Below are 23833 nucleotides of genomic sequence, written 5' to 3'. Positions count from 1 at the left end.
TTATAAAAATAAACATAAGTTTTAACGGAGCAAGGCGAGTCTTGTCATCTGATAGTTCAAAACATCATATAAACCGTGTTCATGAGCAATAAAATACTAGACAAAATAAGAATAAAAAAGCCAGCTAAGCCTTCTTCCATCAACTAAGCCATTACCCACCTGTTTGTAGATCCCAACAACGGTTCCACCAATAGGCTGCAGGGATGAAAATCAACTTTCGTACTACTGGCCTCCAGAATTCTATTCCCTAATAATGAACTTTTGCGAGCATTTTCAGTACCCCAACGGAAATTTGTGATTTTGTAGCTTGATTGTTTTATTTTTTGGTCAGGTTGCAGCAGGAAAATGAACACGATCACAAAATTCACTCTTCCACAACATTCACGAGCTCATATTCAATGAGTGAAAGATTGTTATCTTCCTTAACAGTGAAATTGGCAGGCTCAGTAACTTCAACTCGGCCCCACCTGTCTACAGCAAGCCTCATTGATCCTTTAAACATGTCTATCTTAGCATTGCGCAGGGTTATAGTAGCACCTTCTTTCATCAAATCCACTACATAGAAAATATCAAAGACATACGAGTAAATGAGTTATGGAAACTTTATGCCATTTAAATATGTCCACCAACTCATTCAACTCAAAGAACTGGTTAATCAAACAGTATAAGGATCACTTGGAGCTAAAATCGTGTACAATGAACTAATAAAATTTTCGTGACCTTTAAAGTGAGTTCAAGATGACGTAATTTACTAATCTCATGAACAAAGATAAGCTATACAAAGATAGGGTATATGTAAAAGTCAAACACGGATATACTTAACAATAATGAGTTTGATCTAAGAGAAATATCATCTATATACAACTATCCCATTCCAAAACCACTCATTCTCCTCTGCCATACCATGAACCTAGCTTGCACAAAATTCTATTCTTGTCCACCTCTTTCACCAGCCTATGTAAGAGGAATAGTTCTCTTTGCAACTAGAACTACAACGTTATAGTGTTGTTAACCACTTTTCCATTCAATAATTCACAACTTTTATCTATTCTTGTTCAAAAGGAAAGAACAAAACAACCACAACAACAGCTTCTTTTAGTTCTTCCTTATTTTAATAGCTTGGCAACAACAAATAAGTATAACAATCTTCTACTCAAAGAATAATAAATGTAATGTCAAAAAAAAAGTGACAGAGAATGAAAATGAAAAATTAACACATGATTAACAAAAACATAATTTGATACAATTTAAATCAGGTAATAAATATTATATTAAAACAAGTTTAAGAACATTGCACATCTATAATTCTAGGAAAATAATTATTATCATGATGTTTTTTTTGGCATAAATGGGAGAAAAAGTGTAATAGAAAATGAAAATGATAAATTAACACATGATAAGAAACTCTTAAACTAATACAATTAAAATGAGATTATGGATTCTATCGTAAAATAAGTTTTAGAACATGGCAAGTGAATAATTAGAAGGAATCTATAAATGAAAAAATGATAAGGTTGGTCAATATAACTAATGGACAATAAGCGGAATAATATGTGAATAATTGAAACAAGTGTTAATTAAGATGCACTTGATAGACATCGAAACAAACATAACAATCACACACCATATATTTCTTGGTGGAGCTGTCTAGAGTCCTAGGCGCTGACAGTTCCTCCAAAATCACCAAAGCATTTACAAGTTCTTAGGAATGCAATTAACATCTAGGAAGCACGGACACGAGACACACGACACGACACACTAATTTCTAAAAATGTAGGACAAAACACGTCCACACACTGTTTTTTAAACACGCACACACATATATGTATATATATACATAGATACACACACAATATATATATATAATACAAGTGTTACTGATTATTAAAAATAACTGATTTAATTAAAGATTAAAAAGAAAAATACAAGAGCATTAATTATAAAAAAAAAAAAAAAAAAAGAAGAAGAAAAACCTGTTCACGAGAAACAAACCCACGACTTGGAATGGAAAAGCCCATTTAAGTTTTAAAAAGGGCCCAAAAGCCCATTTAAAATTAAAACCCCTAACCCTAATATTTCCCTTTCTATCCTTCACTACTCTCCTCTTCTCCCACGCAACCACTTTCTCCCCCGATTCTGCTTTTCCCCTTTCTCCCACACAGTCACGCATAGCCACGCACAAGGAATAGATTTAATAAGGCTCTCCCTTCACCGCTGATCTCAAACATGCCAATGCCAACAGCCATCTCCGCCGCCTATCGGTTTGAAAGGTTTGGGTTTCTTATGTGTCTATGTGTGTCCGATGCAGTGTCTTCACGTGTCGAAAATTAGAAATTAATAAATAAAAGGCAACATGAATTCATTGTCATGGACGTGTTGGGACGTATCAACGTTGGACACATGTCCGACACTGACACTTCATCATTTTGGACGTGTGCATGCTTCCTAGATTAACATACAGTATTGAGAATAGTGAGCACTCAGTGTCATGCAATTAACATGAAAATATACATATGAAACCAACAGATAAAATAAGTCACGATAGAAACAACATTTACTACAATGGATGGATTTTCTAAAACCAAAATTTCCCTAATCTTAAATTACCAACTGATCCAAAAACTTAAGCTGATGGGTGAATCCAAATTTAATATTATATCGTTCATCTCTCTCACCTGTGGGCTTCAAATATGAATAAGGCTCAACAAGTGAAAACCAATTTTAATGAAGAAGAAAATAACATTGCAGAGACTTGAACATAGGACTCTAGGGAGTCCTAGATCACGTGCTCTGATACCATATCAAATCACCAAGTGATCTAAAAGCTTAATTTGATAGGTGAAAGGAAAATTAAATATTATCATTCAACACCTAATAAGATCATAATCAAAGTAATACAAATGATTCCTCCAAAACTTATTATTCTCAAGACTCAGCAAAGAGCTTATTCTTTCAAATGTACGACATATACATTAATCCATCGCCATGTAACAGAACTATTGAAGTGATTATCCAACTATTACTATTAGCCATTACGCTAACTAAAATGTATAACCAACAAAGTATGCACTCAGTTCTTTAGAAGGTAATATTTGTATGGATGACTTATTTCAATCGGCTTAGTATTTCAACCTCCGTATGTGCCAGCATTTAGAGAAAAGATCTAGTTACTTGTCTGAAAAGGAAAGGTCCACAACTAATTAAAACAATAAAAAGTCTCCAACCTTTATGAAATATTCGCTAGTAGAAAGTTGATATATCAAAACAGCTTATAACTTTTTACAGTGAGATATGTGAATACATTGAGGACAAGGGGTGAGACACATGATATAAATCGGTTGTGAAAACTCTTGCATGCACCAGCAGCAGGTGGATATAAAGAACCTACTAACGACAAATATTTAGTATTACGTACAGAAGTAAGCATAAAGAAGAAAGTTCGCATGCTTCATACAAGATACAAATAAACACAAATGGTGCAGGCTCCTCAAATATTGTTGAAATTTACCTTGATCATTTCTGGCTGTAAATATGATCATTCCAGTTTCATCACCCACTAAACATTCGGCAATTCGCATCTGACGGGCTTGAGGACCATCAGGACGACCTTTCTGCAATACCATCTTCGTATTCACAACTTTGACTGTAAGAGTATGGCCACTAGTGCCGGGCCGAAGTTGGTCAACCTTGGTAAATACTGGTTTCCTTAGTCCTGGTTTTGATTCTGCCATTACCCCGATAACGAATACCTAATCCCTAATTGTGCCAATATACAAACAATAAGAATACAGTTAGACAACATGAAGTCTATAAGAATATAGTTAGATAACATAATGAAGTTGTGAATTTAAACACACGCACGCTATCAGTATATCATCAAGGTGAATGGAAAAGCCAGGGATTGATAACATGTCCATGACAAAAAATAAATAGATAATGGACAAAAAATAAATAGATAATGGACAAAAAATTCAAATTTTCCATTCAACGAAACACAATAATATTGAAAGGCAAAGTGCCAAATTATAATTTATATTTTAAATATCGGAAAATCTCCGAGCACCACCAACTATCTCATGCTAATTAGCACATCCAACGACATAAATAGTTTTTCATAACTTGTCTTTCCGAAAATTTTCGTGAATCAAATGAAAGATAATCAAACTACTAGAGGCTCAATGTGGGACTTAAGGGAATGGAGCGCACTAAAACGATGCTTATCAGCATCCTTAAACCTAAAAAAAAATAGTATTAAATCATCGAATTTGATTTTCAACAAGTACTTCTCATCATTCTCTATATAAAATTCCACACTCGAATGTCGTAAATTAGTATTAAATGGGAATCATAAAAGAAAATGCAAAACGAACGAGTACCACAAAATCGCAAGCTGAGTGCCCATAAAATTTGAGAATCGAGGAGAAACATAAATTTGAAAAGAAGAGGTATAAGAATAAAAGAAGCTCAAAATTTTAGGGTTTAGAAATCACCTTTTACGAGTGGTGGATGGAGGCAAAGACGAAGGGGGAAAAGGGAAGCCGATCTGATTTGAGTAGCGTAGCCGTCAAACTCAAGCTTCGAGGAAAGAAATAAAGTTGATATGGAAATAACAACCGTCGATTATTGATCGCCAGAAGACTTTAATCGTGATCGACCACGTGTCTTACCGTAAATTTAACCTTATTCGCTCTAACCAAGGGTTTAAAAAAATAAGAAGAATTTTTTCAAAAATATAAAAAAACTATAAAATAGTTAAAATATTAAAAATGATCTAAACATAATATATTTGCAATCGTTTACATTTGGTTATTATTTGATGCGCGATCGTATATATACATAATCGTATGGCTACAACGTTCAATTTATCTTTTCAATTGAATCGTTTAATTTTGTTACACGATCATCCAAATCTAAATGATTTAAAAAAAAAAGTTGTACACTATTTTTTAATTCTTTTTACACGATCCTTTACATTTTTTTTTACTCTATCGTTTACATTTGTCTACATAAATCTAAATTTTTTTTTGAAGCACAATCTTTTATTTTTTAGACCATCGTTTACATTTGGTTACTCTAGAAGATTCGATTTTGCTATTTTGTTGTACACAAGCCTTATACATCTCCTAAAAAAGAAGAGACAAAAGACGATGGAAAGAAATCGAAGCGAAAAAAACGATGAGAAAAAAAAAGAAAATCAATGTAAAAATTAAACGGCATAAATAAAGAATTGAAAAATAAGAAAAATGATGGAAATGAATTGTAGAAAAGAAAAGGAGAAAAGAAGAAAGACTAAATGGCATGTGAAGACGGGGAAGACGAAAAATTAGGAGGAAGATTAATTGTGAGAAGGAGGTTTCGTTACACGTGCCCGTAAATAATTTTGTTTACGTAAGTTTAAATAAAATTGGTAAAAGATACAAGTGGTTTTAACTTTTATAATTTAAAATAATAGGGAAAATATTTATTTGAAGGTACAAGCACAACAACAACTGCCCAAAGCAAAAAAAGAGAAGACATACGAGAAAAATATCATTCCAAAAGATATACCATAAAATCTTTCGGAGAATAGGAAAAAGAACAAGAGTCCAAAGAGAATTCCAAGCATAAGAAATCGCAAAATTGGCCAACGAGTGCACAATCATATCATACTTCCTCAGACACTTAGAAAACGAGATAGATCTAGTCATCTAGAGGCATTAGCTAACATTCAAACATTACAAGAAAGATTCATGACAAAAGAGAGGCCACAGCCCGAACTTAGCAAAGCATAAACAGCATTGTGTGAGTCAAATTTCATAGTCAATAATGGCGTCAAAGACTTCAAATACATCAACAAAGCTCCCACACCCAACTTAATAGTTTTCATCTCCAACGAGTTGATATACGTGTGTTTATACAACCTTTTGAAGCCCATCCCAGTCGAGGGCTCGGGACCACGTATAATCTAGCTTGCACCATCCCACTCAAGATTATCACACAAAGATGCATCAACATTTAATTTTTAACTCGACATGCACTTCACCAAGGAATAGGGAAGCAAACCACAGAATAGAGAAGATACAAACAAATATCTCTTATACAAGTTGTACGAATAATTAACACATAATTCTAAATGGTGAGAGATTGCTTTGAAAGGTCCACCGGTTTCGACGTGACCAAACTCCCCCACCAAATAAAAAATAACACTCTCCTCTCCACAAGCCAATCCCACAACAACAGAAGGATCCTCAATATTTATGCAAGAAAAAATGGCCCAACATAAGGATGGAAAAAAACAAGTTTCAAATCTAATCACAAACTAGATAATATGCACAACCATCTCCTCTCAATTCGTGGATCGTTAGAGATTCTCTTCTTCCATAAATTCAACTTGGAGGAAATAACATCTTTCAAAATTCTCTATGCACAAATTTTTGCTTCAGGAAGAGCGTATCTGAATTCCAAAAAACTTTCGATCTTTTCGTTTGATTTTCCGATTTAACGAAGAGGCCTTAAAAGAATCTTTAGCACTGCAAGATTATAAGCGCTCTTGATCGAAAAATGCCTTTTAAGATTCAAACCCCCCAAAAATTATCATCATTTGGTTCAGGATTCCCAATCAAAATATTGATGATAGAAATGACATATTTCTCAATGAAAGATAGAAATGACATCCATCTCAATGAAATAAAATTTTAACATCCTTATTTTACTGGAGAGCAAAGTTTCCCAAAGTTTCCCAATTTTATCATCCATCTCACATAACCTTTTTCTTGATCTTTCTGTGCAAAACCTTGTTTTTTCCCACGTGAGAAAGCATACCAAGATAATTCTCTAAACTTTGTATCTTATTATTGATATGATGAATCTACCGAAACTATCTATCATTTCACGAAATCAGAAAGACGACCAGAAAAGTAAGTTATTAAAAAAAAAACTTAAGAATTAAAACAGATGTTTTAAAAATATTAAGAACTCATATACAACATACAAAGTTGCTGAAAATTAATTATAAGTGTGGACTGTGGATAAGACGTGTCCATGCTCAACCACGTTTTTGTGCTCCAAGTCGTGTTCTTATCTGACCAGTGACCTAACTTTACAAACGGTATTTAACGGAGTGGGGTACGGGGCATTTGGTCCTCCTTGTTCCTTCTACAATTCTCTCCCACCGGCAACCACAAGCATAAGATGCAGTCAGCGTCGCTCAGATTTTCGAGGAATGCGACGGTAGAGATTCGGGCTCAGCTGCGATGGTGGAATGAATGTCCAATTCCTTATACCTATTAAAGAGTGAATTTATTGTTTTCTCTATTGTTTTCTCTATTGTTTTCTCAACCCTTCTTTGTGCATAATCAGAGACACGACGGAGTCGTCTTCGTCGTGGACTTTTGTTCTCCCGTTTTCACATCGTCGACTCTGCGACAGCCACTTTTAGCTGACTCAGATGTGTAGCATATTCTGGCCAGTTTTACTTCTTAGCTTACCTGAATCTCAACCTGCTGTGTCTTTTATCTGAAATTTATAATCAAAATTTTCAACCCCAAAACTCCTGAAAGTCTGGGAATTTCAAAATTCATGTCATAATTGGGAAACTTTGTCTAGTTTGCTGATCGGCATGTATTTATGAAGTATATTTGACGTTGAAAAAATTCCAGAGGGGGAGTGAAGGAAACCAGATTGATCTGAAATCAAATGTGCTCCAGGATCTTACTGGAGAGCTAGTGATGACGAGAACAAGTATAGAAGTTTCCAAGAATGAGCGCAATGATGTTCTGGAGGCATTAGATCCTGCAATTTCTAATTTTCTTGCTCAGCTTTCTCAGAAACTTCAAAAGTCTCTCAAGGTTAGCCATCTCTTATGTGATATTACAATTTTTAGAATTTTACTCTCTGTGTAATCCTGAAAATATAAGAATTTTTTTAACTTTCATTTGGAACGAATATTTACAAAAAAAAAAAAAAAAAAAAAAAAAAAAAAAAAAAAAAAAAAGCCTGTTGGACAGATATAAATAGAGTGGAATTCAGGAAATTTTAGACTGAATTACAATTTTTTTACCGTAGAGGTTCACTTGAAACAAAAAAAGCAATTCATTATCAAATCTATTGTTGAAAGTTCTCTCTTTCCCGCTCTGTTTTCATTTTGTTTATTCATTTATTTTCGGTTGCAACCTCAGCTTAAGAAATTGGCTAATGACGGTGAGAAGTTAACGTCAATGACAACGAGCCCTTTCACAAATGGGGAAAAGAAGGGATCTTCTACATCCTGGGAGCTTGATGTGGAGAAGCAACTACAGGCATGGAGAGAGAACCCTTCATGGACTGATAAACCTCCACAAATAAAGGTTCACAATGACAACCACAATATCAAGATAGAAGGGCATGCTTTCCATTTTAGATATAATGTTCAATGAACAAGAAAACTGATTCTCCTATCGTAACTTATTGGAATTAGTGAAATGCACAATTAATCAAGTGTTATGTGTGGTGAATCTATAATTGACATGCGGAAGGGGATGTGTTTTACTCTTTTAAGCTCTTCATCTTCTTTAGTTAGGATTTCATTAAATTGATTATGACGTATCCTTAATTACAGAACTCTAGTTTTGAAGTGCCACGTTTTCTTTCTGCAACTCTGTAACTTTAACTTTAAGTCTCGTTCTTCCGATCACACTTTCATCTCTCTTTTTTTTTTTCTTTTACACATTTGGTTCACTAAGGGTGAAGCTGTTGCACTTAAATTCCTGCCTTACTATTTTAATCTATTGATGGCTTTTAGCTAAAGTCAAATACGAAAAAAGATGCATTCATTTTTAAATTATAGATTTTAAATATTGCATCACAAGTAAAGTTAGAGTAGTTCATTGCATGCGACGTGCCTATTTCCAAATGAGTGTGATTGATGTAAAGAACTAAAAGTTCAAGGACATGGTTAAAATTGTAATAAAAATATAAATTCTAGAAAATATGATTGATGGAAGATGTGAAACGAAGTTCTTTGCCTAGTTCAATGGTAAATATGCACTAGGCTTCTGTATTTAGGCTTTTCAAAAATTAAGTTAAATGTATGCATTTCGCAGTAGTTGCTCATAAATACTTCTGAACACTTGAGCTTGAAGATTCACTGTTAGTGATGGTTAGTAAGAAATAGATCAGGTCTCCATATGAGATATTTTTCACCAGAGAAATATACTGTGGCTGATTGAGTTTAAACGGGACTCATTGCAGGTCAGTGTACCAAAAGATACCCTTAGCAGACTCAATGTAAAAGTTGATGTCGGTTTGCCACCAGACGCTGTATATAATATTGTGACAGACCCTGATAACAAAAGGGTCTTCAAGAATATAAAAGTAAGTGATTTCTTTTTATTTCAATTCCACGCTTTTCACTCTGGCTATTAGTCACACTGATTGTCATTCAATATTTATTGATTGTCAGAATCAAATATTTATACGTACCATCTTTCTTTAATAGACATCAAAACAATGTCTGCTTGATGAGTGTAATTGTTATTGCTCTGTTGCCATAACGAATAACCAAGCCACTGATATCATGGAAGTGAGGGGAGACCTATGTTAATTTCTCCAAGTCCTAAACCTTTGTGGTTTACTAATAGTTATGGCGCTGAAGCGGTGTTAAATTTTAGGATTGGTTGGGAGAAGATAAGTAAGTTCTGAAAGCAGTTAGGAAGATGTCTTTCTAAAATATTCAAATTTTGTATGGTATAAGTTTAAGACTACGTTATTTATAAACCTCAAAACAAAAGAAGAAATACAAGCTATAGGCTAGAGTTGACTTTTGATGAAGACACTAACAGAACGTCCATGCTATACACAATCACAAAAACTATTTTGGAATTTCACGAAAAATACTTTGGTTTCTGTCTATTTAGAGAAGAGCCGAGATATATATAAACATCAGCTACTGTTCTGCATCTTGCTGTTACTGTATCATCTGCTGAGTTCGGAAGATTAATTTTTGTTTCAGGAGGTAATATCCAGACGAGTTTTGGTAGATGAAGGTTCAAGGCAGGTGGTTGAGCTGGAGCAAGCAGCTTTGTGGAGATTTCTTTGGTGGTCAGGGACCATTTCAGTCCATGTTCTAGTAGATCAAAACAGAGCAGATAACTCAGTAAGCACTGGACACTTTCTTCTTTTGTTCACTACTTTTCAGAACAATAAGAAAATTGTTTCTAGGATATTTTGTAGGAAGAAAGCAGATTCTCGATTTCATAGTATGTATGAAGTTACATGTCTATTCATTTTCGGGTGTTATTTTATTTGAACATTTGCTAGTTTAATATGTGATATTAATGCTGCAACTTGAAAGTTTTATCCAAGGTACACAAATAGGAATACTGCCCTATGGTCATATCTTGTTGTGACTTGGTCTCACAATTGAAAGATTGATGAGAAGAAATTTCTCGATTTTAATTATCCATTTGATGTTGTTAGATGACGTTCAAGCAACTGAAGGCTGGATTTATGAAGAGATTTGAAGGGTGTTGGAGAGTGGAGCCTCTATTTGTTGATGAAAGAATGTGCTTCCCAGTAAAACCAAAAAACTTGGGAGATTATCATGCTTGCACAAAGGGCAAGGGAAGAGTAGGGTCAAGGGTGAGCCTGGAACAGCTAATTCAGCCAGCTATTGTTCCACCACCGCCCATCTCCTGGTATCTACGTGGAATTACCACGAGGACCACTGAGATGCTCATTCTTGATCTGCTTGCTGAGGCTGAAAGAATAAGGGGAGATGTGAAAGGTGAAGTTTTGAACAACGATGTTGAAATTTCTCAGGGAATGTCTGATAGCAACTTATTAGATAATGTTCTTGATATTAAAGAAAGATGGGCAATGCGTAGAAGATATGCGAAGCAATTTCCTGGGGCAAGAAGGCGCCCTGCAGCCAAATGAATAGCCCCCTTTAGTGCAGCACATTGTATGTATTACCCGCTGATTTTTCATTTTACTTTTTCCAGCTATTCATCACAAAGGAGATTACCCGGACATCTCTACTGTCGTCGTGAATTTGCATCAGTTTCTGTACTCTAAAGTCTGGAAGTAAGCCTCGGATTCTTGGTCACGACTTTCACAGGGATAAAGCCTTTTTGTTAGACTAGATAACTAAAACGGTGTTAATATATATTTTTGCTAAAATTAATAAATATTATGTAGTGGTAAATTTAAAAAATAACAATGTTAAATAAATATAATAAAGTTTTGATGAGTACTTTATATATAATGTGTTTTTTTTTTACATTTACCTACTTTGAGTTTTTATAATATTTTTCTTTTCCTATAACATTGTTGAACTTTTTTGGTAAGTTATTCTATAGACTAATTTGAATTTTTGTTTATCTGACAAAGAAAATATATTAACCTTTTGTATATTAAGTAAATTGTTGTATAAACATGATTTTAAGTAATAAATGTGAGAAGCTTAAAAATAAATTATATTTAAATTTTAATAAATAATATTATTAACAATTGATTAGAATTAGAAAGAGAGTATAAATTTATTGTATGATTATTTGTTTATCTATGACAATAATTCAATACCTCTAACACTCTCCAATTATTTTGGAAATGTTGCAAACTTAACATTAAGTATGCTGTTTTAAAATGGAAATGTAAATATTAGCAGGCAATTGATTTTTTCTTTGAGTTGACCCAAAGAATAAGTAGATAAAACAAACAAATACTTTGGATAACAAATTTAACTTAAAGATTGAAGAATCATTAATGGTTCTTTTTATGGATTTTTAAAAGGTAATTTTTTTTATTGTAATAATCATAGGTTGTTTATTTCTTACAAAATGTTATAAATCATTTATTTTCTATATTACAAACAAATTATATTTTTTAACTTATGGAATTTGGAAAATCAAAACAAAAAATCAAACCTATTTTGTTTCGGTGGAAAAGGGTTAGATGTGATTTCTAAAAACACTATTCATCCTCCTAATATTCTTTACTAGACATATGTAGGTATTTTTTTACCTTCTCTATTCATTATAAAAATTATATTTGTTTATTATTATATTATAAAGGAACAAATATTGGAAGGATAAATTAAAATGTTTATTTATTACAAATAAAAAATTTAAAATTATTATTTATTACCAACAACATAAGAAGAAGTGAGAATTTTCTTTCATTATTTTTTAAAAAGAAAAATTAAGTGACAATAACTTAAATATTGATATTAATATAAAAGAACATGACAATACAAATAGTAGATTAAAAACATTAATAAGTAGGATAATATTGCAAATTTAGAATTTGGCAAAAAAATAGAATCGTCCAAAACGACGGACGACTATTCCTCCCGCCATTTTTAATACAGTAAGAATAAAGATAAGGATTTGTAGGGCATGTCAAAACTTACTCAACTGTAGCAAATGATTAGTTTCTTTTCTTCTCTCTTAACATTCACTAACTATATATTTGGATGCCAATTATTTGGAGGAAACCATAGATGTGAAGACCATTATGCACTATGAAATTAGAACAACAAATTTCGAGTAATCTGAAAAGTAGAATCGTCCTTGATAACAAATTAAACAGAACATTATTTCTAAAGCATTTCTAATATTGTCTCAGTCCTGTTTTCTTACAGACAAAAAAAAAAAAAATGCTGGACAAATATGAAATCTAAAGTTTCTCTTGTCTATGTGCATCTCACTTTTACACTACTAGTAAATAAATTAAAATATTTTTGAAAAAGTATGAATAATTTATAATTATCAAATTATGATCAGATAATTTGCAGAGGTGCTATCCGAACACTGCCATTGGAAAATAAATATAGAAAGAAAAGAAAAGTGAATTGTTTGTAATAATTATTATTATTATTTAAACTAAAAAAAGGATGTATGAGATTATGAGATTAGGTGATTGATGCCAAAGAATCAGCAAACACCAGGGTGGATCGGCCCCTATTACAATAAAAAAAGTTTGGTCTTAAGCCAGGGCTCGACTTGAAGCATATAAAAATGAGATTTGAATTGGAAGTCGTGGTGCATGGTTTTATTTACGGGAGCGCGGGAGTTAGTTTTAGTATTCTAATCTGCAATCATGGAGTTTGCTTCTCTTCAAGATCTCTACCTACATGTAAGATCAATCTTATGGAACTGAGACTGATCTTTTATTTACTTTTTTTCCTATCCCTGAGACTCAAAGCACGAGTATATTTTAAAGAAATCTCGTCCTGATCAGCTTGCTAATTAGTGCAGCTAATTTCTTCGGCAATACGGAGGTGCATCTGTTCCGAACGACTTTGCAGACTCTCAGTTCTTCTTCAACGCTCTCCCGCTTCCGATCCTCCACTTGTTCGTATCTCTAGTAAGTGATCTCCCACGCTCTTTCTCGCCGGCGATTCCGGAAGTATTTCGTAAGCTCGTTAAGTCCTTCTCAATTTTGGTTTATCACATATTTTCACGACTTTCTTCTCAGTCCGTCAAGTTCGTTTCACCAAAGCTTGAAAAATTACAAATAAAACTTAGAAAGAGTAAAGCTCTTGATTATTATTATTGTTGTTGTTATTATTTTTAATGTAGTTTCAGATACCGGCCATGGAAGCTGCATACAGGAGTTTCAGGATTTAAAGTGCCCCGTTGAAGGTATCCTTGCCGAAACGTGGGGTGAGTAATTGACTTTCCTCCTCTAGCACTCTGGCAGCACTTGATGAATAGTAAAATGCTTTGATTCATACCTCTACATTATTTAGTTACCGTTCGTGTTATTGTTTTATTGATTTCTTAGTCTGCGTTATCAGTAGACATCTTTGTTGTTTTCCTGAGGATACTTAACTTCTCTTACCTACCTTGAGTTGTTATGCGGCGGTTTGAATGACCAAGTACGAAGTTGTCACAGTCGATTATTCTGTATTCTAGCCCTAGAGGCACCACGAAAATTTGTATTTGTGTGTCTATCCTCTGTACTTTACGTTTTCTATATTTGATATTTGTCGATTTCATAATAGTTACCTTCTTACCTGTAAGGCAACTGGTGCCTACATTGTTCGGCAAAAGATTCCTTATATTTTCTCCTTGGTCAAATAAGCTAAGACAGTGAGTCCGACCATCGTCCTCTCAGAAAGCTGCATTCAGGAAACCATACTTCATAGAAGTTTTATTCGTTTGCTGTAGTTATCTCCATTATGTATCTATCTTCACATTGAAAAATATTTTAAATACTCTGCTCTAGGGTTTGTTATATGAATTAATACATTTCCGGTGTATTTTGCAGACGGAATTGTTTATGTGAGAACGACCAGTAAGTTCCATTTACTCTAAATTACTTTAGTTTGAGTTAATGGACTGGGGAAGAATGAAATTGACATCTGCATCAACGTCTCCAAGGAAGAGTCAATAACTTATAGCCGTATGCTGTATCCTAGAATTAGAGATCCTTCACAATCATTCACCAACAGTTCTTGTACCCTTTTAAAGTAATGGAATTTCTATTCACTTCCCAAGTACCAGCAGCATGGATGATAAGTTTAGTGTCAACGGAAGATTCAGAAAACAAGATGAAATTCTAAATTGATGGGAAAAAGAATTGATTTATCGACAATTTGCCATCCCTTCTAGCACATTTTTATACATTTTCAGTTGCTTTGTCCCATAAATTTTGTATTCTGTTCTTTTAAATGTTGACTCTGAGAGCACTGTATATATACTAACGGCCATTTAGAGATTGCAGATATTTCTGATACTGAGATAAGTTGCTATCAGTTGAATCTGAAAGAGAATGTCGCTACCAGGAAGCCAATGTGGCTACCATCAAACATTAAGCATGATGTGAAATTCAGGTATGAAACCGTTATTAACTTTTTGGTTACTTCTCATTATTTTTATTTGAATTAGGCAGTAATCGGGCTTTTTAAAAATAAATTAACTAGTGGAACCGAAGTGTGTTTGTCTGTTTCTGAAAGTGTTGATGTTTTGCTGGCGGAGATCAACTGCTTCTTTCATCAGGTCTCTTTCTTCTTTATTTTGCCGAACTTACTGCTAATTGCTATTTTAGGAAAAAAATTGATTGGATCTTAACTATTTTGTTTGCAGTATGGCAGCTATTTTACTGCTTTAATATTTTTACCGCTTTAATATTTTTCGCACATCTTCTCTTCCTTTTCACCTTTGCTGGAATATAAGATTTTAGTTGCTATTTGCACAAAATGATAAGTCAATATGCACAATGCTTCCATGTGGGGCACTGGCCGGTTGCAGTTTGCTAGAAAGCCTCTTTTATACAAAACAAAATGAATCAGTCCTCAGATGAAATATCAAGTTTTGAGTGGAGGGTAATTATGAACTACTGCTCTTGCACTCCTATCATGGATATGTGACCATTACTCAAACCACTTGATAGCCAGCCGTTACCCATAGTGAAAACGATGAAAATGTAAATGAATAGAAGGGGGATTGGTATGCAGTCGAACCAAGAAAATGTAAATGAACTGTTTGTTTTTCTGGCTTTTTTTTAAGCATTCAAAACAACAGGGTGGGTCCAATGAAAAGAAAGTGAAAGTGAAAACGAAGCTTTTATTGAAAAGATATTCTTTGCTCTTTTAAATTCTATAATGGAAGTTTATGAGGGCTTTAGGATACTCTCCTATATTCTCAAAACATGCATTTCATTCTCGACTCTCAATTTGGGGATAAGATTTCAAGAGACTGAAGAGGAGACCAGTTTTGTCATTAACTTGGCTTTTTATTATTTCCTACACTAGTGTTATCGAGAAGCTTTAAAATCATCTCAAATCAGCACCATGGTGTTTCAAATCAACTATGTGATTTATATTTCTCAACATGTTTCTCTTTATTGAATTATAGTCACATCTTACCTGAGTGTATCTCACTTTATTTTGCAGATTCTTATTCTAAAGGTCCCAGTAAGTTGAATCGCTGCTCTATTACATTTCAAATAGCATATGCTGAATACAAATTTCAGTTGAACTCTGCAAAAGGAACTGCAGTTTTTTGCCCTCTTTATCTGGTTTTTTAACCACGGATTCCTAATTAGGACTGATTTGGTCAATATAGTCTCTCACATATTGCTATATACTTAATGGTGCATGACTTGACAAGGGTATCGTGTTAGAAATAACAGATTGTATCATGTACAATAAGTATGCATCCAGAAACGTGAACTATAAGGGAACAAATAATCTACATGAATACACACACACAAATATATGTTTCAATTTACCTTACCTTTCTATGGCGATGATTAAGAACTAAAGGAACTCATAAGTTTTTCGAATTTTTCAAGAATATTGCAATGGAAGTTGTGGCTGACGGCCAGGATACCTCAGGGTCACGTAATGATGCTGTTTTCCTAGAAAACTTGTTCTCTGGTTCCTCTTTTACAGCCTCAACCCTTGATCGTTTGAAATTAGGCTTTGAGGATTATGTATTAGGGCATGGATCTAGTTCAACGTGCAACTCTTGTTTCCCTAACAGGTGAGTTTGTCACTTCAGTTTACGCCAACTCGTTGTTAGACTAAACTTCTCCGGATTTAGGTGGTTATAAAGAGAACAAATAATTTCCTATTGAGATACAAAGATACTTCGTTCCACATTTTTTGCCAGGTTTAGGGAAGCTTATCCCAACTCAGCACTCATGTATTTGCTTTTTTATCATTTTTCTTCCAAATTTCGAACTTTAGGGATGAACTGAAGAGTGGGGGTGGAATGGTTTGTGAAGACAAGCATAAACTTACCAAACTGGTAGTGGAGGCAGCAGTTGTGATTAGTGAAATATCAAATCCGACCAAGAATTGCTTTGGAGCAGGATGCTCTGATACAAAGGTTGTTTGAACTGATACACCACTTCCTTCATGTTCTTTCCGCTTCAGGAAGTATGATGCAAGTTTTCCATATAAGAAGTTTATTTGAGGAAGTTTCCAGAAACAAGTGCTACATAAGTGTTTCCCTGGTTTTTCTTTGATTGTTACAACTCTGGCTTAACTTAGATTACGGCACATGTTTACGTAGGTTCTCTTTTTTAAAGATTTTGTTCCTTGTACAATCTCGGAGGCATTTCTAAAGGCATTAACAGGCATTGACTGGAAACGTCATGGATTGACTTTGGAATGTGCTATCAATCAAAGAAGGCATGCACTATTGAAGTGGGAAAAGACACCCTTATCTTTTCATATTCATATTGTTGTCCACTACTATCAGAAGGTAATATTCATTAAATCTTGTGTTTAAAGGTTAATAGTGAAATATTATTTTGTTATTTTATATGGTTTAAAATCCATTTTCCACCTTAGCTTGTTGCCAATGCCACACCATTGGTGCAGCAGACTCGATTGGACAAAAAACTCATAAGCAAAGCAGTTCAACTTGCACTGGAAGACTTCAAGAATAAACATGCGGGATTTCTTCTCAGTGTTGATAACCTCAAGGTAGATCTCTATTTCATTGTCAGGTGTGCATAGACTAAATTAATCATGAAGCAAGTGCATTGTCTTTTAGTTTTTAAGTGAAAATCTTCTTGAGGGCGTAACCAAGAATGCCACTACATATTCATCTTTGACAAATGATTTTGTTACGATGAATTATTATTATCTTGGAAATGCAACAAATATTATAGATATTTCCTTTTGCTTGTGCACTTGTTTGCTGCAATGAAGTTGAACCTTTTTCAAAATCACGTTGGCATTTTTTTTTTTTTAAGACAACAAGTTTGGTAAGTAATTTGCATGATACAAATGACCAGTGCTTTGACGCAAAAAGGATAAGAGCTTGCGTTCTATAGATTTTAGGTGTTCATGATCAGTTCCTTGCATGTAATTCATGAAACTGTCTTGTAGGCTTCTCGTAGTAATTCAGTGCAGCTTCCTAAACATACTTCTATGTTCATTTTCAGATCAGTAGGTTTGCCCCTGATTTAGCCAAAGCGATTGCTGGCCTAGTTTTATACTCCAATGACATGGATTTCAAAAGAGAATGCCTTGCAATTCTGGGATTGCAACCTCACCAATCAGAGGGTGAAGTTGTTGAAGAAACTATAAAGAAAAAAATAATTTCAGTGATAGAGAAGAATGATCAGAGGCCACAAGGAATTAAAGAAGTTGCCTGTCTTTTGTTCAGAGCTGGTCGCCAAAAATTACAGGATTTGGACAATGAATGTTACATGGATGACTTTGATCCAATGGATTTGTAAGTATAAACTTTGTATTGAATAAAAATGAATCTCATACTTTTGGTGAAAAGGAACTTCGAGTTGTGGCCACTTCAAGCCAAGACAAGGTAGATATTTTTCAAAAAGAATGCAAAGATAAAACGAATTTCAGATGAAGTGAGGGGGTTAAATTTTGAATTACATCATCTCATTAAACACACAAGCTCAGGTGAGTACACGAACAACCATTACAATAATGACCATAGACCGACACCACTACGAAAGATCAATCCCTAAAGAAAAGGCATGAAATACTAATCCCCAAAAAAACAAGAAAAAGTAGATAACGTCCATCCCTGCATCCGGGATTGCCAGTCGACAAGACAACTCTTTTTACAGCTTTTATGCCTGCATTGCACACGCAACATTCAACATACATGTCAGTGCTCATCAACATACAATTTCAAATTAATTGCAACTCATTACCATTTTAGTGTTCTTTAAAATGCATCGAGTACTATTTACTATTTAGACCATTCAGTGTATATTTATAGATATAATTTTTTTTAAGATATAAAACAATAGTAAGATAAGAAAAGTTACAATAGTGTTCAACTTTTATAACCAATGTTTGTCCAAGTTTCTTCTTCAATAATATTACAAATTCGTTTAAAGTTTTTATGATCTAACTTTAGGAGAATACAAAATCATAGTAACTAAATTTTCGAAAGGCTGAAACCATATTTTTCTTTGCTTCTAGGTTTAGGAAGTTCAATCCATAAACTCGATTTTTAGGTCTCTAAACTCTTAAATCTATCTAATAGATATGATGAAATATTTGATAAATTTTTACACTTTTGATTACGTGTCTAATAAAATATTTTAGCTTTCAATTTTGTGTCAAATAGATATCCAACTTATTTAGCATTTTATTTAAAATTCAAAAACCTACATCTACTCGATAAAAAATTGTGTCTTATTAGACAAAAAGTTCAATTTTATATCTAACACTTCGTAACTTTAAAAAGTTGATCATTCCACAAAATTACAAAATCAAACATCATTAGATAATCTTAAAGGTTTATGAACTTACTATATACTCTTAAGGTTCAAGAACCGATTAAACATAAATATAAAAATTTGAAAATCATACTTGTGATTAACCTTTTTATTTAGAGACATTTTCAAATATAACATAATAAAATAAAATATTTATAAAATATAACAAAATTAAATATTCTATCTTAATGGACAATAATAGACATAATAATTTATCATTAATAGAATTTGAAATTTAGTAAATACTTTTAGCAATTTTGCCCCTTGCAATAAATTTTCTTTTATTTACTATTAATTTTGTAATTTAACTTCAATTATAAAAAGCTTTTGACATTCTCTTAAAAATGTTATCATCTCCCTTCTTCAGTTATTATACCGATGTGATTTTCTTAATCTCAATTAAATTTTAAAAACGGAAAGAGTAACAAAATTTTGATAATAAAACCCAAAATAAATGCAGGAAATTTAAAGAAAACAAACCAATTATACATAAAATTTACGGGGGGGGGGGGGGGGGGGGGGGGGGGGGGGGGGGGGGGCAAGTACCTTGTTAGCAATGTTGTTTGAAAGCCAATCTAATCCCTCATAAAGCCCTTCCCCGGAGGTTGCACAAGTGCTCTGGATATACCTATAAACACCACAGACGTTCATCCGACTTTAGAACAGTATGGGACGAAGCAAAAATGGAATGGATGGAAGAACACAAAGATTACCAGTGGCGCTGCCGAAGAGAATGAAGACCAAGCTTATCTGTAATCTCAGCGGCATTCATTGCATTGGGAAGATCTTGTTTATTAGCAAACACCAGTAGTACTGCATCTCGAAGCTCATCCTGAAGAGGTGGAAAAAAAAAATGAAAAAGTTTCAGTCGCAATTCAATCTTAACATACATGTATTTAATCCAATAAAATAATTGACCAATTCAATTCAAGGAGCAGACGGGTAAAATAAATTATCTGGCAGAAATATAAAGGAACGATTTGTCTGACTGGAAATGGGGGGTGGCAGTCCAAGCTGCACGAAATGTTAGTATTTTTAATCGAATGCCGACAAATCTAAGGTCCTATTAGCCATGCTCAATCCTTGTTTAAGTATTGTTAAGTACTAAGCGTAGTTATAACTTCTAAACCAACGTCGTCTAAGAGGCATTAGAGAACTGTGACCTCCTCACAAGCATTTTGAATTATAAATTATTTTCCATAGATTATCAGAGAAAAAAACAAACAAAGCACAAAGAAGCACAATAAATCGCCTATAATTATGTACAACCCATTATTGTCTGGTTTTCACTGGCCATGAAAAAAAATGATTTCATACATGTGGCATTGCAATAAATATGATCACATCTAGCCACTAAAGTTTAAATTGTCGTACTTAACACTAAACATCATAACTCTATTTACAGAGGATAGCATTAAATCTACAATTCCAACAGTTAAAGTTAATGAATGATGCAGAAATTCAGCACACCTCATTCAACATTCTATGCAACTCATCTCTTGCCTCAACAACACGGTCTCTATCGTTACTGTCCACCACAAATATAAGACCTTGAGTGTTCTGGAAATAGTGCCTCCACAATGGACGAATCTGTAGAAAGACAATTTCATTTATTGGTTGTGCAAAAACGACAGTTATTCACGAATGGATTATACAAGAGATAGAAAAATGCACTGAGAAGCTTGTACACAGTTAACAAATGACGAAAAAAAGCCTTGTAATTTCATACTTTGTCCTGACCACCGACATCCCAGACAGTGAAGCTGATGTTCTTATATTCCACCGTCTCCACGTTAAACCCTGCAGAAAAAGATAAAATTAATTATAGTTTCAAATGACGTGTCATTGAATCCAACCACGTCAATGAAAACATACTAAGCCTAGTAGCTCCTCTGGAATGACTACGCAATCTATTAAGTAGCGTAAAAACAGAATTATACACAAAGAATGAAAGGAAGGGAGGGATAATACCGATGGTAGGAATAGTTGTGACGATCTCTCCAAGCTTGAGTTTATAGAGAATGGTCGTCTTACCAGCGGCATCAAGACCAACCATCAGAATTCTCATCTCTTTTTTAGCAAACAGCCGACTGAAGAGCTTTGCGAAGGTGAGCCCCATCTCTTTTCGTAACTCGGAAGTTCCTTCTTTTCTAAAGCAAAAGTATTATACTCAAAGAGAAATGTCAAAGATTACGAAACCGCATGATCGGTGAAATTATTTAGAACACTGATAATTCGAAAAAGCAAGGTTAAATCTACAGTAAAAAAGAGGCAGCATAAAAAATCCAGAGAAGTTATACCATGCATTTAATTGCACGGAGAAGAAAGCGAGTAAATGAATAATATAATGCATGTGAACAGTGAGATCGCTAGTGTGATCATCCGAAGCACTGGTTGACTCATACAGTACCTTTAAGTAACTAACATTCTATTACCAGGATCTAAGAGAAGCAATCAATCAAGGCCCAAACAAAACAGATCGGAACTATAGATCCGCCATACACGTCAAAAAGTTCGAAATCGAAGAGAAATCCTTCAACAGAAGTAAAAGTGGTTGAAATTCTTGTAAAAAACGATTTAAATATCATAACAACCGATGAAAACATATTAGAAGTATCTTACTCCAAAATAAGATCAACAGTAGAGAGAGGGAGAAACACAAAAACGGAATGGAACGAGTCTATAGATATTTTCTGAAGAAGTGTAACTCAGAAACAAGCAGATCGAGATTCAGAAGATTGAGATTACCTCTGAGAGCTGCACGGAGGTGTATTGAAGGGGATGGAGAGAGCAAGAAAAATGGAGGACCTTCAGAACAACGCGTAATATGGCGCTAGAGGTAGAATATTTGCTGAGAATGGCCTAATAAAGAAGCGATCAAGGTACACGGAAATACGATTCTACCCCTTAAGTCTTTCCAGTGTGTAATTCTACCAATCAAAGCCGACCACGTCATTCAACGATGAAATTGCGAAAATGTATCTCATGAAACCAGGTTACGCTACCCTCCAATTAATGGGCGACAAGTGTCCAGTAGTACTCATCTGATTTTGATTTTTAGTTTTGTCGACTCGGGCAAAGTTTTCCCACTCGCATATGTTTGAACTTAAAAATACCATTTCTCCAAATGCAAACGGGGGAAGATTAAGATGGAAACCTTAAATCAACGACAATACAGGTGCATTCCGACGTGTATTTATCTAAACTACAAATTTTAATCGGACAATTTGGTAAATATTGTCTTAGATTTAAGTAAGCATATTTTAAAAAAATAAAACGATTAACATATTATTTTAAGGTGAATTTATCTGCCTACTATTTCTTTTCAGATATGGAGATTCGAATTTTCACACTTAACTTATATAACTGAAAGGCATCTATCTTGACTCATTTCATTTTATTTATATACAAATTTTCAAATAAAAAACATCATCTTATTTATGAAAGTCACTCTAGTAACACGTCTAGAAGTTGTTTAGAGACTAAATGCAATCATAATTATTAAGAATTTGAAAGTGTTGAAATGCGTGAGAAATTGAAGGAATAATAGAAATGGAATCGTGAAACATCAAAATGGTAGAAAATGAGTTGAGTTTGAAATTGCAAAAGCATAGTAGATTTGGTATTACAAATCAAACCTACAATCCTTTATCTAAACATAAGTGTTGAATTACATTATACTACAATCTCATTCTACTATAGATCCCAAAAAAATCCATTAGAGTTTTAATTCGAGGATTAAATTCTAAGGCTTTACGATTTAAACATACTTTTCTAACTTGTTGTTGACCAACAAAACATAAATCACTCAAAGACACTAAATCATTATAGTAAAACTTTTGATCTATTTCAACTAAATTTAAGGCAAAAATTGACCTTTTTTTAACCTAAAAGTTGTCTTAACCGTGAAATCCAATTTTTTGTCGCTTGAAGTATGAATAATATAGATTTGTCATTTTTATGTGTGTTGCATCCTTGAAATTAATATTGCTATTTCATACCAGAAAAAAAAATTCAATCAATTTATTTAACCGCGTATGTTCTAACTCTTACCAATAATAACGAATAGAGATAAAAAAAGAATGGATCTTCCTTTATAATTTTGTTTCGATGCTAACCACAAGGGGCCAAACCTAAAAGAGGGGATCTAGAAATTTGATTGACAGGACTTATAGTAAAAACAAAAAATATAGAAGACAATTTTACCATTAAGCTAACTTCTGGTATTATTATATATATATATATAATATAAAGAACATAAAGTTGATGAAAAACTTGAAACTCACTAGACTTATACTAAATTTATCGGTGTTTCCACTATTATTATAACATTTTAGCGATGTGACAATTCTTATAAGCAACAAGTTGAGGGGGTGATTTGAGACTATCAATTAACCATCTTGTATATTTACTTATGAAATAACTTGAAAAAAGTCTATTGACCTCAATTGTAACATTGATAAATGATACTTTTTTAAATAACAAAATTTCTTAAAAAATAACTACAAATATAGTAAAATATCACATTTTATTTATCTATACTAAACCACGATATACTACTATCCATCATAGATAAACTATGATTGTTTGTTATATTTTGTAAATATTTTGGTTCATTTTGTTATATTTTAAAAAAAAGTCTAAAAAAATATACTTA

The 23833-nt window shown here is 33.4% G+C and overlaps 4 protein-coding genes across 15 annotated transcripts; 2 read left to right on the top strand and 2 right to left on the bottom strand.

Moving 5' to 3' along the window:
- Positions 1-4676, bottom strand: LOC103487687 (uncharacterized protein At4g28440). 3 transcript variants are annotated; one of them, XM_008446096.3, is made up of 3 exons: positions 4491-4676; positions 3509-3756; positions 1-555 (listed from the first exon to the last, which is right to left on the bottom strand). In XM_008446096.3, the coding sequence occupies exons 2-3, from the start codon at positions 3729-3731 to the stop codon at positions 365-367; spliced, it is 414 nt and encodes a 137-aa protein (XP_008444318.1). In that variant the 5' UTR covers positions 3732-3756; positions 4491-4676; the 3' UTR covers positions 1-364. The 3 variants fall into 3 exon arrangements, with proteins under 3 accessions (XP_008444318.1, XP_008444319.1, XP_008444320.1); XM_008446097.3 differs by having other exon boundaries at positions 4377-4513; XM_008446098.3 differs by lacking the exon at positions 1-555 and adding an exon at positions 2840-3384 and having other exon boundaries at positions 4491-4627.
- A 1595-nt stretch (positions 4677-6271) lies between these two features.
- On the top strand, positions 6272-11221 carry LOC103487688 (uncharacterized). The gene is made up of 5 exons (XM_008446099.3): positions 6272-7826; positions 8157-8324; positions 9208-9330; positions 9968-10111; positions 10435-11221. The coding sequence occupies exons 1-5, from the start codon at positions 7707-7709 to the stop codon at positions 10891-10893; spliced, it is 1014 nt and encodes a 337-aa protein (XP_008444321.1). The 5' UTR covers positions 6272-7706; the 3' UTR covers positions 10894-11221.
- Positions 11222-12861: 1640 nt separating this feature from the next.
- Positions 12862-18212, top strand: LOC103487691 (type 2 DNA topoisomerase 6 subunit B-like). 7 transcript variants are annotated; one of them, XM_051082501.1, is made up of 12 exons: positions 12862-13092; positions 13210-13323; positions 13545-13622; positions 14230-14256; positions 14677-14794; positions 14885-14960; positions 15857-15877; positions 16258-16448; positions 16655-16796; positions 16983-17174; positions 17264-17398; positions 17863-18212. In XM_051082501.1, exons 1-12 carry the CDS (start codon positions 12975-12977, stop codon positions 18157-18159), a joined length of 1509 nt encoding a protein of 502 aa, XP_050938458.1. In that variant the 5' UTR covers positions 12862-12974; the 3' UTR covers positions 18160-18212. The 7 variants fall into 7 exon arrangements, with proteins under 7 accessions (XP_050938458.1, XP_008444329.1, XP_050938457.1 ...); XM_008446107.3 differs by having other exon boundaries at positions 13539-13622; positions 14686-14794; XM_051082500.1 differs by having other exon boundaries at positions 13539-13622; positions 15857-15871.
- A 71-nt stretch (positions 18213-18283) lies between these two features.
- On the bottom strand, positions 18284-22080 carry LOC103487690 (ADP-ribosylation factor 2-like). Of its 4 annotated transcripts, none has more exons than XM_008446100.3 (7): positions 21925-22080; positions 21148-21326; positions 20906-20976; positions 20647-20766; positions 19890-20008; positions 19723-19804; positions 18284-18525 (listed from the first exon to the last, which is right to left on the bottom strand). In XM_008446100.3, exons 2-7 carry the CDS (start codon positions 21293-21295, stop codon positions 18520-18522), a joined length of 546 nt encoding a protein of 181 aa, XP_008444322.1. In that variant the 5' UTR covers positions 21296-21326; positions 21925-22080; the 3' UTR covers positions 18284-18519. The 4 variants fall into 4 exon arrangements, with proteins under 4 accessions (XP_008444322.1, XP_008444323.1, XP_050938462.1 ...); XM_008446101.3 differs by having other exon boundaries at positions 21148-21321; positions 21925-22054; XM_051082505.1 differs by having other exon boundaries at positions 18284-19804.
- Between the last annotated feature and the right edge of the window lie 1753 nt (positions 22081-23833).

Source organism: Cucumis melo, chromosome 3 (genome assembly GCF_025177605.1).
Source record: "Cucumis melo cultivar AY chromosome 3, USDA_Cmelo_AY_1.0, whole genome shotgun sequence".
Lineage (NCBI taxonomy): Eukaryota > Viridiplantae > Streptophyta > Magnoliopsida > Cucurbitales > Cucurbitaceae > Cucumis > Cucumis melo.
This window is presented reverse-complemented; position numbering and strand designations above follow the sequence as displayed.

Coding starts and splice junctions, on each gene's coding strand:
- LOC103487687 (XM_008446096.3), bottom strand. CDS start 3,731: ATGGCAGAATCAAAACCAGGACTAAGGAAACCAGTATTTACCAAGGTT. Junction 556..3,508: donor TACAGCCAGAAATGATCAAG/GTAAATTTCAAC, acceptor TTTTCTATGTAG/TGGATTTGATGAAAGAAGGT.
- LOC103487688 (XM_008446099.3), top strand. CDS start 7,707: ATGACGAGAACAAGTATAGAAGTTTCCAAGAATGAGCGCAATGATGTT. Junction 7,827..8,156: donor AACTTCAAAAGTCTCTCAAG/GTTAGCCATCTC, acceptor TTGCAACCTCAG/CTTAAGAAATTGGCTAATGA. Junction 10,112..10,434: donor AAAACAGAGCAGATAACTCA/GTAAGCACTGGA, acceptor TGATGTTGTTAG/ATGACGTTCAAGCAACTGAA.
- LOC103487691 (XM_051082499.1), top strand. CDS start 12,975: ATGAGATTTGAATTGGAAGTCGTGGTGCATGGTTTTATTTACGGGAGC. Junction 15,878..16,257: donor TTCTTATTCTAAAGGTCCCA/GTAAGTTGAATC, acceptor GAATTTTTCAAG/AATATTGCAATGGAAGTTGT. Junction 16,449..16,654: donor AACTCTTGTTTCCCTAACAG/GTGAGTTTGTCA, acceptor TTCGAACTTTAG/GGATGAACTGAAGAGTGGGG.
- LOC103487690 (XM_051082505.1), bottom strand. CDS start 21,295: ATGGGGCTCACCTTCGCAAAGCTCTTCAGTCGGCTGTTTGCTAAAAAA. Junction 20,009..20,646: donor TGCATAGAATGTTGAATGAG/GTGTGCTGAATT, acceptor CCACCTCTTCAG/GATGAGCTTCGAGATGCAGT. Junction 19,805..19,889: donor TCTCTTCGGCAGCGCCACTG/GTAATCTTTGTG, acceptor TGGTGTTTATAG/GTATATCCAGAGCACTTGTG.